General features: G+C 36.2%; 1 protein-coding gene across 1 annotated transcript in view; it reads right to left on the reverse strand.

Annotated features, from left to right (window-relative positions):
* Positions 1 to 16,156, reverse strand: part of CFAP44 (cilia and flagella associated protein 44) — a 145,739-nt gene that overhangs the window by 40,238 nt on the left and 89,345 nt on the right. Inside the window, exons 24-26 of the mRNA XM_043474858.1 lie at positions 6,947 to 7,121; positions 6,622 to 6,799; positions 3,381 to 3,881 (exon numbers count right to left, since the gene is read on the reverse strand). Of these exons, the coding sequence (XP_043330793.1) occupies positions 3,381 to 3,881; positions 6,622 to 6,799; positions 6,947 to 7,121 (854 nt within the window). The remainder of the gene's footprint in view (positions 1 to 3,380; positions 3,882 to 6,621; positions 6,800 to 6,946; positions 7,122 to 16,156) is intronic.

The raw sequence follows: 16,156 nt of genomic DNA on the forward strand, positions 1-16,156 counted from the left end.
ACAGTACCTTAAATAATCATACATTATGATCAATGAGATTTATTCCAAGGATGCAAGGATAATTCAATAGACACAAATCAGTGTGTTGCACCACATTAACAAATTGAAAAATAAAAGCCACATGATTATCTCACTGCAGAAAAACTTTTGACAAAATTTAACATCTATTTATGATAAAAACTTTTTAGAAAGGGGGCAGACAGAGAACATAGTTCAACATAATAAAAGTCATAATATGACAAATCCATAACTAATATCATACTCAAAGGTGAAAAACTGAAAGCATTTCCTCTAAGATCAGGAACAAGACAAGGATGCTCAATATTGCCTCTTTTATTCCACATAATGTTGGAAATCCTAGTCACAGCAATCATACAAGAAATAAAAGGAATCCAAATTGAAAAAGAAGAAGCAAAACTATTTCTGTTTGCAGATGACATATACATAGAAAATCCTAAAGACACTACCAGACAACTCCTGGAGCTCATCAATGAATTTAGTAAAGTTGCAGGGTATAAAGTTAATATATAGAAATCTTTTGCATTTCTATATGCTAAAAATTAATTATCAGAAAGAAATTAAGGAAGCAATCTCATTTACCATCACCTCAAAACAAACAAAATAGTTAGAAATAAATCTACCTAGGGAGGTAAAAGACCTATACTCAGAAAATTCTAAGAAACTGATGGAAGAAACTGAAGACCACAGGAACAGATGGAAAAATATACTATGCTATGGATGGATATATACTATGGATGGAAAGAATCAGTATTGTTAAAATTACTATACTATCCAAAGCAACCTATAGATTCAATGCAATCCCTATCAAAATACCAATGGCATTTTTCACAGAAACAGAACAATTTTTTTTTAATTTGTATGGAAATACAAAAGACCCCAAAACAATCTTGAGAAAGAAAAACAGAGCTGGAGGAATTATACTCCCTGACTTCAAGATCATACTACAAAGTTGTAATGATCAAACAGTATTACACTGGCACAAAAACAGACACATCAATCAATGAAAGGGAACAGAGAGCCCAGAAATAAACTCAGGCACATATGGTCAATTAATCAGTGACAAAGGAGACAAGAACATACAGTGAAGAAAAGATAGTCCCTTCAATAAATGATGCTGGGAAAATGGGACAGTTATATATAAAAGAGTAAAATTAGAACATTCTATAACACCATACACAAAAATAAACTCAAAATGGATTAAAGACCTAAACATAAGGCTGGAAACCATAAAATTCTTGGAGGAAAACATAAGTAGAACACTCTTTGACATAAATCATAGCAATTTTTTTTTTTTGGCTCTGTCTGTTAAAGCAAACAAGAACAAAAATAGACAAATCTAATTTCAGATATCAAAGGAAATCACCAAAAAAAAGATGAAAATACAACCTACTGCATGGGAGAAAATATTGGCAAATGATATGACTGATAAGGGGTTAATATCCAACTTGTATAAACAACTCATACAACTTAACATCAAAAAAATGATTTAAAAATAGGCAGAAGACCTGAATAGACATTTTTCCAAAAAAGAAATGCAGGTGGCCAATAGGCACAAGAAAAAATGCTCAATATTCCTAATCATTAGGAAAATGCAAATCAAAACCACAGTGAGATAATCACCTCACACCTCATAGAATGGCTATCATCAAACACACATACACACATACACAAATAACAAATATTGTTGAGAATGTGGAGAGGGAGGCCTCTCAAAATGCAACCTAAGGAAGCAACACTTAGGAGGCAACCCAAAGTGTCCATAAACAGATGAATAGAAAAAGAAAATGCGATACATACATATGTGAAATGGAATACTACCCAGCCATATAAAAGAATGAAATTTTGCCATTTGCAATGACATGAATGGACCTGGGGAATATTATGATTAGTGAAATAAGTCAGAGAAGGATAAATATTATATGTTAGCAGTAATATGTGGAATATAAAAAAAATAAAGCAAACTAGTGAATATAACAAAAAGGAAACAGAAATATAGACAACAACGTAGTGGTTACAAGTCGGGAGAGGAAAGAAGAGAGGGGCAATATAAGGGTATGACATTAACAGGTATAAACTATTAGGTGTAAAATAAGCTACAATGATTATTGTGCACCAAATTTTAGAGTAACTACAAATGGAGTATAACTTTAAAAACTGTGAATCATTTTATTATACATCTGTAACATATAACATCAACTGTACCTCAATTAAAAATTGTATAATCTAAGTTATAAGACAAAACTAACAATACATTTCAAAAGAACAGCATGTATATTATCTATAGTGAAACAGATCACCAGCCCAGGTTGGATGCATGAGACAAGTGCTCGGGCCTGGTGCACTGGGAAGACCCAGAGGAATCGGGTGGAGAGGGAGGTGGGAGGGGGGATCAGGATGGGGAATACGTGAAAAATTTTTTAAAAAAAAAGGAAAAAAAAAAACTAACAATACAAAACAGCAGGAAAAATTAGTATAAAGCATGAGGTGCTGATTTAAGTGCAAATGGAGTTTAGAAGAAACAAGAGTATGTAATGAGGGCAGAAGATTACGGAGAGAGTCTGGAAGTGAGCTGAGTTTTAAATGATGGCAACTTTGAAAGGAAGTCATTGCAAGCAGAAGGAAATAGCAAAGGAAAAAGCACAGATGAAACTCAGAAGGAGGAAGTGAGTGGGGAGAAACAGGAAGACTGAGAAAACAGGACTGGAAGAAGTAGACATAATGGTGATGAATAAGGTTGGGGGCACGGTAATAGGGGGTGCCTTCAGAGTGTGGCCAGAAAGATACACTGAGCAAGGGGACTCCGTACGACTGGCAGGAGGGAGCTTCCCATCCAAGAAAGGACTTTTTCCTCCGCTATTCAGAGCACCTCCTGCACACAACTGGCCCCAACCTGGTCTTGATTTTCCTAGAAATAAAAATATTTGCTATTCCATGATTCTGAGGCTAGCTGTTAACCGTGAACACTCGCACTAACAGGGCAAATCATACATTAGAGAAAGAGCAGGGGTGAAAAGCAGATGGTGCCTCACTTTCACTGGAAGGTTTTAAATCATGTTCCATCCATCATCCGAAAGCTGCTCCATCACTTCTTTAGCATGACTTTAGTTAGATACCAATTAACATGGATTTGCCCTTGATTTATAGCTTTTCAAAAAGAAAAAAATTGATAAGCTCCAAAGTTCTGTGCAGAGCAGAATGATTTTCAGAAGTCCAGGGATGGGGAGGGAAGCCAAGCTATCAGTGAGTTGTGGACTGGTCAGAGTTTAGGGGGAGGTTAATGTAGAGAAGTTAAAAATAAGTAAGAATCTAGATCTAGCTCTTCCGTCTTTCAGCTTTAAATAAGCCGTCACATTTCTTACCCGGTTGATCAAATACTGTTGCATGTACACGTGTTTGATCTCCTCCCTCTTCATAATCTCCAGCTCCACATCAGTTGGATCTGCTGTTTCAAATTCTGTGAACTTTGGAAGGTCCAGACTGAATGTTGATGCTTTTGATGCTCTAGACAATGAATCACGTGTTGTTAAATCTCCCTCCTTTCCAGAAGAGAGTCTGAGGAAGCCTCCAGCTGAGCCTGCAAATGCTGTCTGTTCCACCTGGCGGGCCTTTTCATCCTGACTTTTCACTTGCTGTTGCTTAAAAGCTAGGAGGGTTTCATCATCATACTGAAATCTCTTTTCTGGAACTTCTTCCGGGTATATCTGAGGGACCTGGGGAATGGGCAGGTGCTTGGATATGGGAAGAGTCAACTGAATGGTCTTCAGTTCTTGCACCAGACACTGTATTTCCTCGATGACAGCCACCTTAAGGTCTCGAAGAGAGATGATGCTCTTGTTCATGTGCATTTTCTTTGAGTAGGCCTGAGAAAAGGAATAGGAGGGAAGTGAAATGACAACCCAACCACAAAGGGCAGTCTGAAATATGACTCGATTTTGTCCCTTGACTGGTATGCCTAGCAGAATTCAAGAAAAAAAATCTTTCTGATCATTCCTGTTCACTACCAAGTTATTTTCTCTGATGGTTAGGCTTTTCCCTATTTCATCTCTCCATAAGGGGGAGACAGTCTGGATATGACCTCTGGTGTCCCCCAACTGGCTTATCAGGCTGAGTTCCCCTGTCAACCTCCCACTACTCACAGAAGTCCTTCGTGAGCCCTGTACTCAGCCAGATCCCAGGAGGGGGAAGGTCATCCTTTGGTTAGGAACACACAAGTAACCATCCTTCTCTGATGGAAACTCAAATCCCATGGGCTTAGACTCAGGGGTATCCAACTAGTATCAAACTACAGTTTAACCTGTTTTAATTCTGTATCTTGGCCACGTAATATCTGTAACTCCTTGTGCAGGCAAGGTCATGATTCTGAATTTCAGTATCACATGACACCAAGAGATTCCTGGATTCTTCCTTGATTCCTTCTTCATATATCTAAGCCAAGCTACACCCCTGCTTCTACTCCCTGGTGCCACAGGTGCTTCCTCACTGCCAGTCCTCTCCCCAGTCTCTTTCTTAAATGTGTTTACCAGAGCCTATAATCACATGCAACCCTACTCCTGTGTGCAGTTGGGCAATTAGATGGCCCAAGAGCTATTAAGAGTAACTTTGCATAAATATACAGATTAATGAAAATTAAAGATCAAAAGGCACTTCTTTGAGTAGTCTTATAAAACTTACAGTGTTTTTACAAGCTACTGCAACAAAATAGAGGACATGTTTTACATAGTTAAGAATAAACCTTTAAAGCATTAAGATTTAAAGTCAAAATCCAGCCCTTGGGTGAGTTGGGGCCACATCTGAAGTACCTGAGGATTGAAAATTAAGTCGAGAAGAGCAAACCCAAACCAGCCTGATGCCTGTAAGGCCTATGTCTTTGAGGAGCCCTATTTACATACCAAGCTTCTTTTTCAAGTTTTCCAAGTATCTCACACACTAAATACTAGCCACAGGGAGGGGGATGTATAATATACTATTTCTAACATGTTTGAGGAGGGACTTCCTTGTGGTCCAGTGGTTAAGACTCTGTGCTTCCAAGGCAGGGGGTGTGGGTTAGATTCCTGGTTGGAGAATTAATATCCAAAATGCCATGTCTATGGCATGGAATGGCATGGCATGGCATATGTCTGGTGCCACAAAAAAAATTTTTTTTAATTTTTTTAATAAATAAAATGCTTGATACTTTTCAATGACTTTGAATTTAACCATGATAAGAATGACTGCTCATAAAGCAATCATCCTTCAATAAAAAATAAATTAATTTTTTAAAAAAAGAATGACTGCTTATTAACTCTCTAAAGAAGACTAGACATGTCTTGCCTTACTGTTGTTAATTGATAGAAATACTATTTGTTTTTAATAGACAATAAAACTGAGGCTTTGGGAGATTTACATGACTAGCCAAGTTTATATAACTATTAAGTGGCAGAGATTAAGTGGAACAGAACTCTGACCTTCTGACCTGTGGACTAGTGTGTTCTACATTATTTAATGCTATTACTTTAATAAAATAGATTTCAATATAGTGTAGTTCAGCTCAAGACATCACACCTGTCCATCACCTCTAGCTGGACCATGAAATTTCAGGTTGGCTGACTGGCAAATTGTGATTGAAAAAAACATTTCTCTATGAGAAAGGATGACACATGGTAGTTGAAACAGAAATTTCCTTAGACAAACAGCTAGAAAAACAATCCAGTCACTAATAAAACATTCAAAATGTCCATCTGATCAGAAAAATTTATGAAGATTTACCTGTGGCTATGAATTGCCATACTGGAATCTTTGATGCTGGCAAGTACAGCATCTTCGGTGAAATTGAAAGACACTCCTTCCTCAAGATACTTTACTTCCATTTTTTAGAAAATTATAAAATATTCAAATGTACTATACCTGTGGTATGACTTGGCACTCTTTGCAATGTGATGCCTCGAAATGGGCAATGTGCAGAGTCATACTAAGTGACCATATACAAAAGTCTCCTCAAAATATTAGCTCAGATGCCTTTTGAGCCTCTGAATGTGAAAAGTCACTTGTCAATTCAAAGTAAGTAATTACTATGGTGGGGAGAGGAAACTTTAGTACGAAAATAGGTATGAGAGATCAGGATGACCAGAAACAGTTTGAAAGAATTCAGAGAGAATCAAAATGGAATATATTAGTTGTTTAGTATTGAGTCTAAAAAAGTCTACATCTACAAAAGTCTGGAAGTCCTTCAAACAAAGGCTAAACACAGTAGCCTCTTTCCCTAAGTTTCTGGTAGTCCACAGCAGCCAAAAACAATATCCAAGGATGTGTTTGAATTTCAGAGGTTCGAAGTCCATAAAATATAAGGCTTTCACCCATGAAACTGGTATTGAACCAAAGAACTAATTTGAACACTGGTTCTGCAATGTTAATAATCATGGATAAATCTCTTATCTTTGGGACTCAATTTCCTCATATGTAAAAATGGGCATTACTCTAGGAAAATGATGAAGGCCTTCTCCAATTCTAAACTTCTATGATTATATATCTTTATGGATCAGATAACAAAATGGGTGGTCTTAGCAGAATTAAAAAAACAACAACAAGGAATGTCTCATTGTCATGAAAACTATGGGTAAGTACCATAGAGTCTAGGTATCCCAGTTCCTCCTCCTTCTTGGCAGCATTTATTCTCATGTGTTCAGGTATCTTGTAGTCTGAGGCTGTCTTCAAATTAAAGTCTCCCATAAATAACTGGGCCTCTTTGATTGCCTGAACATCTTTGGGATCTTCATAGTCATCATCAGGTTTACTCTTGTACCTATCAGAAAAACCGAAAACACAGCCATAAACATAAAAATAACCTCTAAGTTTTCTATTTTATTTTAGGTATAGAATCAAATTCAATCATAAAGCAAAAGCATAATTCTGAGTCTGTGGTGCAATTTCAGATTAAAAAAAAACTTACAGTTCCTCCCATTCTTTTTTTCGTTGCTGAATCTTCATTTGGGCCCTTTCAGCTTTTAATATAAGTTTCCTTGTTTTCTCAATTTGATTTTCCACCATAATCTCACTTAGGGTTTTAGGCCGAAATTTCTTCCCTTTCTCTATGACTGATTCTTCTGGCACACTAATACTTCCACCTATACAGACAGCCAACAATTTTTTTCAATCTTTTTGGAATATCAAGACAAAACTCAAATATTATTTTCAATCTGCCACATTTTTAAAAATCCAAGAATATATTGAATCCATAGTTATGGTATATATTACTATGAATTAAACCCCACCAAAAAAGTACTTTAGAACACCAAAATAAAGAGATCTAAATCACAATTTTTACTTCTTAGAAATTTATTTTTAAAAAAACTGGTGACATAAGACATATATTAAACAAGTAAAGAACATGATCATGAATAACAGTCTACTGGCAGATATTGGGAAGCTGGGAAAGAGTTCTGTAACATGATGATGGGGGAAGAGAAAAGCAAGTGAGTCCTATTTGATGTGTAATTTGAGGTGATATCTACCAACTGTAGTGGTCTGCAGCCAATTTAAAACTGGTCAGAAACACACAAATCTAGAACTTAAAATTAATGGCTTTATCACAGACATGTGAAAAGATGCTCAACATTATTAGTCATCAGGGAGGGTGTTAGTCATTCAGTTTTGTCCACCTCTTTGCAAGCCCACGGACTATAGGTAGGACTATAGAAGCCTGTCAGGCTTCTCTGTCCATGGGATTTTCCAGGCAATAATACTGGAGTGGGTTGCCATTTCCTCCTCCAGAAGATCTTCTCAACCCAGGTATTAACCCGGGTCTCCTGCATTGCAGGCAGATTCTTTACTGCCTAAGCCACCAGGGAAGCACAGTCATCAGGGAAATGCAAATAAAAAACACAATGAGATATCACCTTACACCTGTCAGAATGGCTATTATCAAAAAGATGACAAATAACAAATGTTGGTGAGGAAATAGAGAAAAAGGAATACTTGTGTACTGTTGGTAGGAATGTAAGTTGGTGCAGGAGATTCCTCAAGAATTAAAAATAGAACTACCATATGATGATACAGGATTCCACTTTTGGGTATTTTTCCAAGGGAAAAAGTGCCACTAACACAAAAAGATATATGCACCCCTATGCTCATTGTAGTATTATTTACAACAGCCAAGATATAGAAGCAAACTAAGTGTTCATTGATAGGTGAATGGATAAAGAATATGAGGTATACACACACACAACAGAACATTACTCAGTCATAAAAAAAGAATAAAATATTTCCATTTGTGACAAAGTGGATGACCTAAAGAGTATTATGCTGACTGAAATAAGACGAGAAAAACAAATACTGTATGATTTCTCTTATATGTGGAACCTGAAAAATCAAAACAAATGAATAAACATAACAAAACAGAAATAGACTCATAATACAGAAAACAAATAGCTGGTTGCCAGAGAGGAAGGGGTCAGAGGATGAAATAAGTGAGGGAGATTAAGAGGTACAAACTTCCACTTACAAAATAAATGAGCCAGGGGGATGAAATGGACACCACAGGAAACAGTCAATAGTGTAGTAATAACTTTGTATGGTAACAGATAATAACTAGACCTATCAGGTAATCATTTTATGATGTATAGAAATATGGAATCACTATACTGTAACCTGGAACTAACACAGTTTTGAAGGTCAATTATACTTCGGTAATAATTAATTAAAATAAAACTATTGGTTTTATCAATTATAAGTACCTACTAGAGGAATTATTCAATTTTTGTCCAAGCTATATAGAGATATACTTTAGATATACATGAAAAATGTTAAATAATATGGATGGTTACCATTTTATTTCATATTTCAATTATATGGTACTGTGGAAAAATAAGTTAAACATGTCCTGGGTGGTCACAGAAAGATTTGATAATTAAAGCATATTTCATATATATAAAATAGATAACCAACAAAAACCCACTGCATAGCACAGGGTACTATCCGTAACCTTTGTAATAACCTACAAAGGAAAAGAATCTGATTAATGAATGTGTGTGTGTATGTGTGTGTGTGTGTGTGTAAACAATCACTTTGCTGTATACCTGAAACTAACACAACACTGTAAATCTACTATACTTCAATAAAAATTAAAAGTATAATTTGATCTAGATCCCCCCAAAATGGTAGAATTCAGAAAGGAGAGGAGTGAATTGGTCACTTCATTAGGAACCTGCATGTGGATGTTTCAGACATAATTAGAAAGCAGCAAGCAGGACGATAAGCTAATTGTGCCAGTCAAGCAGTATTTTATTGGGGATAAAATAGAGATATGTTGCAGAAGGATTCAATATGTGATAAGGGGTTCAGAAGTTATCCTAGAAGCAGAAAGAAGCCATTAAAGGTTTCTCAATGAAGAGAGTGAAACAGTAATAATGTCAGTACTGAATCATATGCTCTAGCCTACATCTGGCCAGGCTGCAGTGCCCTTTACCCTTGACTAGGCTCTCCACATCTGTTCCCAGAATTCCTGTCTTGCTCCTTCTCACCCCAGTCACCCTGTGGGCAGTCACAGGAGGCAGGGATTAGAGATTCATTTTCACACCTGTATTCTCAGCGCATCATTCTGTTTAATACATGTCCTTGGAAAAGAGTGTGAGTTGTGTTCTAGCCCTACACTCTGGGGTGGGGCCCACGAGTCTGGGAACAAACAGTTCCTAGGAAAACTAGCATCCTAGATTTAAGAACATCCCAGATTTAAGAACAGTTGGACAAGGGAAGCAAGAGATCAGTAGTACTTGGTGCTCTTATCCACCCTTAGGCACATGACCGGGAATCAAAGGTTCTGCTCACAAAAAGAGAATTCAATTTTGAAATTTTGATAAATATGGACTCAAAAGCCTTCTTGTCATTTAGGTTACCTGTATCTCTCTGACTATCCTTTCTTCCAGTTCCTTCTTTTTCAAACCTCTCAAATTTGCTTGGTCTTCTCTCCGATTGACTTGCCCGTTTGGTTTTGGAGTATTTAGAGGGCTTCATGAGTCTATAGGAGGATATCTTGTGATCACTCTGAATGGCATGAACTACAATAGTATCACTTTCCAATGAATCACGAAATCTGGGGGAAAATAAGGACTTGTCACCATTTCAATCATGCTACACAATTATTACACAATAAAATAAGATCACAATGTCCTATGCTGATAAACAATACCATTATATCATGTTGAGTCCAAAATTCAGCCATGTATATACCAACAAGGATGTAGTGGAAGTTGAATAGCACTTAAAGTAGAATTTTCTAATGAAAATACTAAACATCTCATTATTAACAGCATACCATGGTTTTGCCAGTATGTAGAAGAGTCAAAATTTTCAAATAGGCTGCAGTTTATGGTAAGTGGATCATATTAAACTCTGAGGAAGTGCAATTCATTTTCCTATTATCTCATATAGTATATATACAAAATAATACATATTTCATATAAAGTGAAGTGAAGTCGCTCAGTCGTGTCTGACTCTTTGTGACCCCGTGGACTGTAGCCTACCAGGTTCCTCCATCCATGGGATTCTCCAGGCAAGAATATTGGAGTGGGTTGCCATTTCCTCCTCCAATTTTTCTCCATATTTCTCCATTTTTCTTCATATTTCACACAGTTTCTCCATATTTCATATAGATAATAGATGGGGAGATGATAAATGTATATCATATATTACTCTATTTTCTCTATAAAAATATTAAGCTCAGGAGTTCATACTACTTTCTGGTTCACCTTCCTCTTATAGCCTACAGAGATTTATCTTTAAAAATTTCTTCATCAATTTCATTGTTGCTATTTTTTGGCAGCAGTTCACATTTCCTCATCTTTTAACTTTAGGATTTAATTTAATTTATTTATGTAATCATTCCTTTAAATGTCTGTTGCATCTAAGTTGATTTATAGATTCAACATAATGGTTACCTGACTTTTGAAACAAGCATCACTACAATCTAGTGAGGAAAGAATGTACCTATCAGCAAATGAAAGTAGGTCAACCAGATATCACTATAGAGACAAAAGACACTTGATCTCTCTTACAGCACCCACAAAAATTATCCAAGACAGAAAACAGCAAAACAGTAGAGCTTCTAGAAGAAAATGGAGGATTATTTCATGAACTGGAAATAGGCTAAGAATCTTTAACTACCGTAAAAGCACTAACCATAAAAAGTTAGGGAAAATATAGGGACTTTTCTGGTAGCCCAGTGGCTAAGACTCCACACTCCCAATGCAGGGGGCTCAGGTTTGAACTCTGGCCAGAGAACTAGATCCTACATGCTGCAAGTAAGACATGGCACAGCCAAATAAATTTATTTTTTAAGTTAGTGAAACTGTTGATAAACTGAAAAGAAAAACACCAGTAAACAGAACTTTGTCAAAATTAAAAACTTCTGTTCAAAAAGACACTATAATGAAGATGAAAAGACAAGCTACAGAGTAGAGCAAGATATTTTACATGCATGCATGCATGCACGGATATGTCACTATATACATGTGTCATGTATATGACAAAAGTCTCATCTAGAATATGACTACCACAACCCAAGTTTTAAATGAGCAAAAGACTTGAACAAACATCTAATGAAAGAGGATATACAAATAACCAATAAGTATAGGAAAAGGGAGTGAAAATTGTCACTCATCCAGGAAATGTCAATTTAAATCACATTGACACACTACTACAGAATAACTGAAATGTAGAGATCTGACACTGCCCAGTGATGGCAAGCATGAGTGTTACAGGTTGAATTGTGTCACCTAAAAAGAATATGTTGAAGTCCTAACCATCCCAGGTGGCTCAGATAATACGACCTTATCTGAATAAAGTCTTGACAGAGGTAATCAAGTTAAAATGAGATCATTAGGGTGGATCCTCATCCAACATGACTGGTATCCTTATAAAAAGAGGGAACTTGGATGAGCACAGAGGGAATTTATCTGAAGAGACAGAGAGAATTCCATATAAAGACAGAAGGTTTGGAATGTTATATCAGCAAGCAAACTGAAATAAGTGCTCAGCATGGGTCTAGGCATGGAGGCTTCAGTAGCTGTGGCATGTAAGTACAGTAGTTGCGAGTCACAGACTCCAGAGTGCTGATTCAGTAACAGTGGCATAGGGCTTAGTTGTCTCCAGCATGTGGGATCTTCCCAGATCAGCAATTGAACCTGTGTCCCCTGCATTGGCAGGCAGATTCTTTACCACTGAGCCACCAGGGAAGCCTGCTCACTGCAGCTGGAGAAAGCCTGCACACAGTAACAAAGATCCAGCACAGCCACAAATAAATAAGTCTAGGGGGAAAAAAAGTGCTTATGTCAACCAAAAGGCATATACACAAGAATGTTCATAGCAGCATTATTCACTGTAGCCAAAAATAGAAGCAACTCAAATATCCATCAGTAGTTAAATGGATGAATAAACTGTGGTATAACCATTGAATAGAATACCACAAAGTAATGAAAACTGCTACCTGCATCAACATGGATAATCTTAGGCATGATACTGCATAAAAAAAGCCAGATACAAGAGAGTTCATACTGAAGCTTTCCATATATATGAAAGTTCACAGACACGACTAATCTATGGTGATAAACATTCATCTTTGGAGAGTAAATAGTGGGAGGAGGACACAAGGGAACTTTCTGGGGTGCTACAAATGTTCTTAATCTAGGTAGTGGATATTTGTGTTTATATATCTACAAAAATGTATTGAGATTTATGCATTTATGTATGTAAATTATATCTAAAAAAGGCAGAAAGTAAAAGCAGTCTCTGGGAAGTCACATTAATGCATGAGAGGAATCAGATAGGAAGTCGTCATCTTTCACTACAAGTCCTTTGCCTCTACTTTGTTTTTGATGCTTCCTGGGTGGATTTAGTGGTAAAGAATCTGTCTTCAGTATAGGAGACGTGAGTTTGATCCCTAGGTTGGGAAGATCCCCTGCAGAAGGGAATAGCAACCCCTTCCAGTATACTTGCCTGGGCCAGCGGAGTATAGTCCATGGGGTTGCAAAGAGTTGGACTCGACTGAGCATGCACACATACATACTGTGTTAATTAAATATAAGATAAATAATTTGTCACAAACTGAAAACAAATACATATGACATAATTTGGTTTGTAAAAATTTTGCAGATTTAAATGAGAAAGGAATGAACTCAGGGAGACAGCAGCAGTGACGAGAGGATTACTTGAGTTTTAGGAATTAGTAGGTACTGTAGGAGACCGACTATCTGACCACTTCCATAAAACCACTGGAAACTACTTTATTCAAATATCTGTTCATAAACACCTTGACTTGCAGGAAATATGGATCCTACCTATTCTGTAGCTTCTTTAGGCCAAGCTGGTGTTTCTCCTTTTCCCAAGCCAATTCCTTTTCCACTCGTTGAATTTTGTTAGCTGTTTTCTTTCCAATCTCAGCACGAATTTTGGAATCTAGATCAAAATCCTGCAGATAAGTAGACTTGTTCACCAAAATGGGTACTTTTATCAATGGACTTTAGCAATCCTATTTCATACATAAATATAGATATTTAAGGTTTGTCCTCCATTCCATGCATAACTCCTCCATTCCAACATCATAACTCTCTCCTAAATATCACTCTCTCATTCTAGACACCACAGACTGATTTTACTGTCACAAAATATGGAGAAAAGTTCTTAGAAATAATTAACAATGATGAAACAGAGTTACATATTGAAAGATTTGTCCCATAATAAAAAGCAATGAATGTCAACAGAACATTTGCAGAGTGTACCAAGTTTAAAAAAAAAAAAAAGAACTCTCTCTACCCCAAAGCAACTACTATTACACAACTAGCTGTGCACAGGGTAGAAGTTCATGGCACATGTTCATCAGCTGAACCTCCCCTCCCTTGTGACCCCACCTAGGAAAGGCTGTAATGTCTTTGGGGACTTGCTGATAAAACCAAGTCTGGCTTGAATATTCTTCACCAAAGGGGCCATTTTCCCCATGAGGATACTTAGGGACCTCATGTTTCTTTATTTCAATACTGGAAAAATAACAGGGCCCTCATTCACACTAAATTGCAAGTAATTATTTTTTCCAGATGTGTTGGTGCTTCTAGTAATGATGTATGTAAAATGATCAGCCACAGAACTTGCCCCAGTTGTTCTTTATTTTGGATTAAGTCACCCATATTCTGCAAGTGTCAACCCTTTTATTAATATAATAACAAACATCTTTTAACCATTAAGTTGGTCTTTTCACCAATATGAGTTTATCAATGTGATTTCACCAATTTTTTTTTTAAATGAAATTGGCTAAGTGCTTCTAGAATTATAGGACTGGGTAATCCATGGGTATAGTCAAGAAAATAAATTCTGAGCTTTTATTTTATTAGGCTCTTGATAGTAATTGCATTTAAGATAACAAAAATGGGGAAAAATAATTACTAACAGGTAGAAGTGGTTGTCCCATTTGGGTCACACCGAGAAGCTTTTTTGGGCTTCCCTGGTGGCTCAGAAGGGGTTGTCAATAAAGCACAAGAGAAAAATTTAATAAAAAATCAGCTTAATTTGGTGACTGTCCCCATAGCTACAAATATACTGTTATTTTTTAGTAACTTTGTGGATGAACCAACTTTTATCTTTTCAACAGAGCTGGTGAATTATACAAAAGAAATCAGAGAGAATCAAATTATATAGTATGTGCCTATCCAACAGATAACTTGGTTAGGTATGATAAGGATTGATAACCAGATTCAAATTTATATTTATCTTATTACCAAAAGCACGTGAATTAGCTAAATCCAAAAGTAAACTTTGTACAAAGAGACTCATCTACATCCAAACCAACTTGTATGACAAGTTCTATAGTAGTTTAGCTGCTGCCAAAACACTGACCAGCCAGGCAAGGGAAATTTAAAGATGGCTTTAAGTGTTCCTACTTGTTGGTCAAATAGCAGTCTCGATTCAGAAACAGTATATGTTAAAATTAAAATCAAATTTATTTGAGGCTTACTGTCCGTTTAAACTGCATATGTTTGGGTAATTCTTCATTCATCTGTAGTAGTTTCTGCAATTGATTCCTTAAAGCTTTGATCTGTTCTCTCTTTCCAGCCTTGATTTCTTCTACTTCTTTCATTAACTTGTCATGTTCTCTTTTTCTTCTGGCATTCTCAATACTGAAAATAGAAATTTAAAAAGTAACATATCTTTAATATAGAAATAGCAAAAAGAAAACTAGTATCTAATAATTTGGAAACTCATTCAGCTTGGCCAACTTTGTTAAAATGTTGATGTGTTTTGCAAAAGCCCAGACCTAGTAGGTATTGATCAAAAATCCCCATACCTGTAGGCTTTAGGATCTTCAATATCTTCTGGAATTGGCTCTGTTTCTATTCCAAACTGTAGGAGAAGGAATGAAAGGTTAGCCCCTTTAAATTGTATATTTCCCTTAAAAGACTCAGTAAGTAGTAAATCGAGGGTTTTTCTCTTCTAACAATTGGAGGCCCGGAAAGTACTTTCACAAAAAAATAAACTAGGGAAAAAATTTATATTTGTTTTTACTTCAGTTAAAGGTGTAAATAGAAAAAGAAACCCAATCCCATGTATGCAAAATGTTAATATCATCACATTCCACTTCCAAATAGGAATTATTGATATTCATGTGTTACTAACAAAAATACAGCAAAAGAAATCCTCAAGGTCATTTATTTTCAAATACTTTTTTAAAAGCATTCCTTTCATACATTTCCTTCAAAATACCTCATGCATATGCAATGAAAAATTTCAAATACATATATTTTAAAAATTTTAAGTGTTTCACTTGACCTTATCAAAAACATTCAGTGGGAAATACACAGAATAATATAATCCCTCTCCTTGAGAAGGATATGAAATCAGAAATATGACTCTCCTTTAGAAAGGAAGCTTAAATTAAGAAGTACCATGAAGTAAATCACTTAAAAGTACTTTGTTTAATAGAAGTTCTGTGCTTAAAAATGTCTTAGGGTGCTCAAAACAACAAAGTAAATGGCAACAGGACCACACCTATCAATAATTACCCTAAATGTAAATGGGTTGAATGCCCCAACCAAAAGACAAAGACTGGTTGAATGGATACAAAAACAAGACCCCTTATATATGCTGTCTACAAGAGACCCACCTCAAAACAAGAGACACA

This window comes from Cervus canadensis, chromosome 7, assembly GCF_019320065.1.
Source record: "Cervus canadensis isolate Bull #8, Minnesota chromosome 7, ASM1932006v1, whole genome shotgun sequence".
In the NCBI taxonomy this organism is placed as follows: domain Eukaryota; kingdom Metazoa; phylum Chordata; class Mammalia; order Artiodactyla; family Cervidae; genus Cervus; species Cervus canadensis.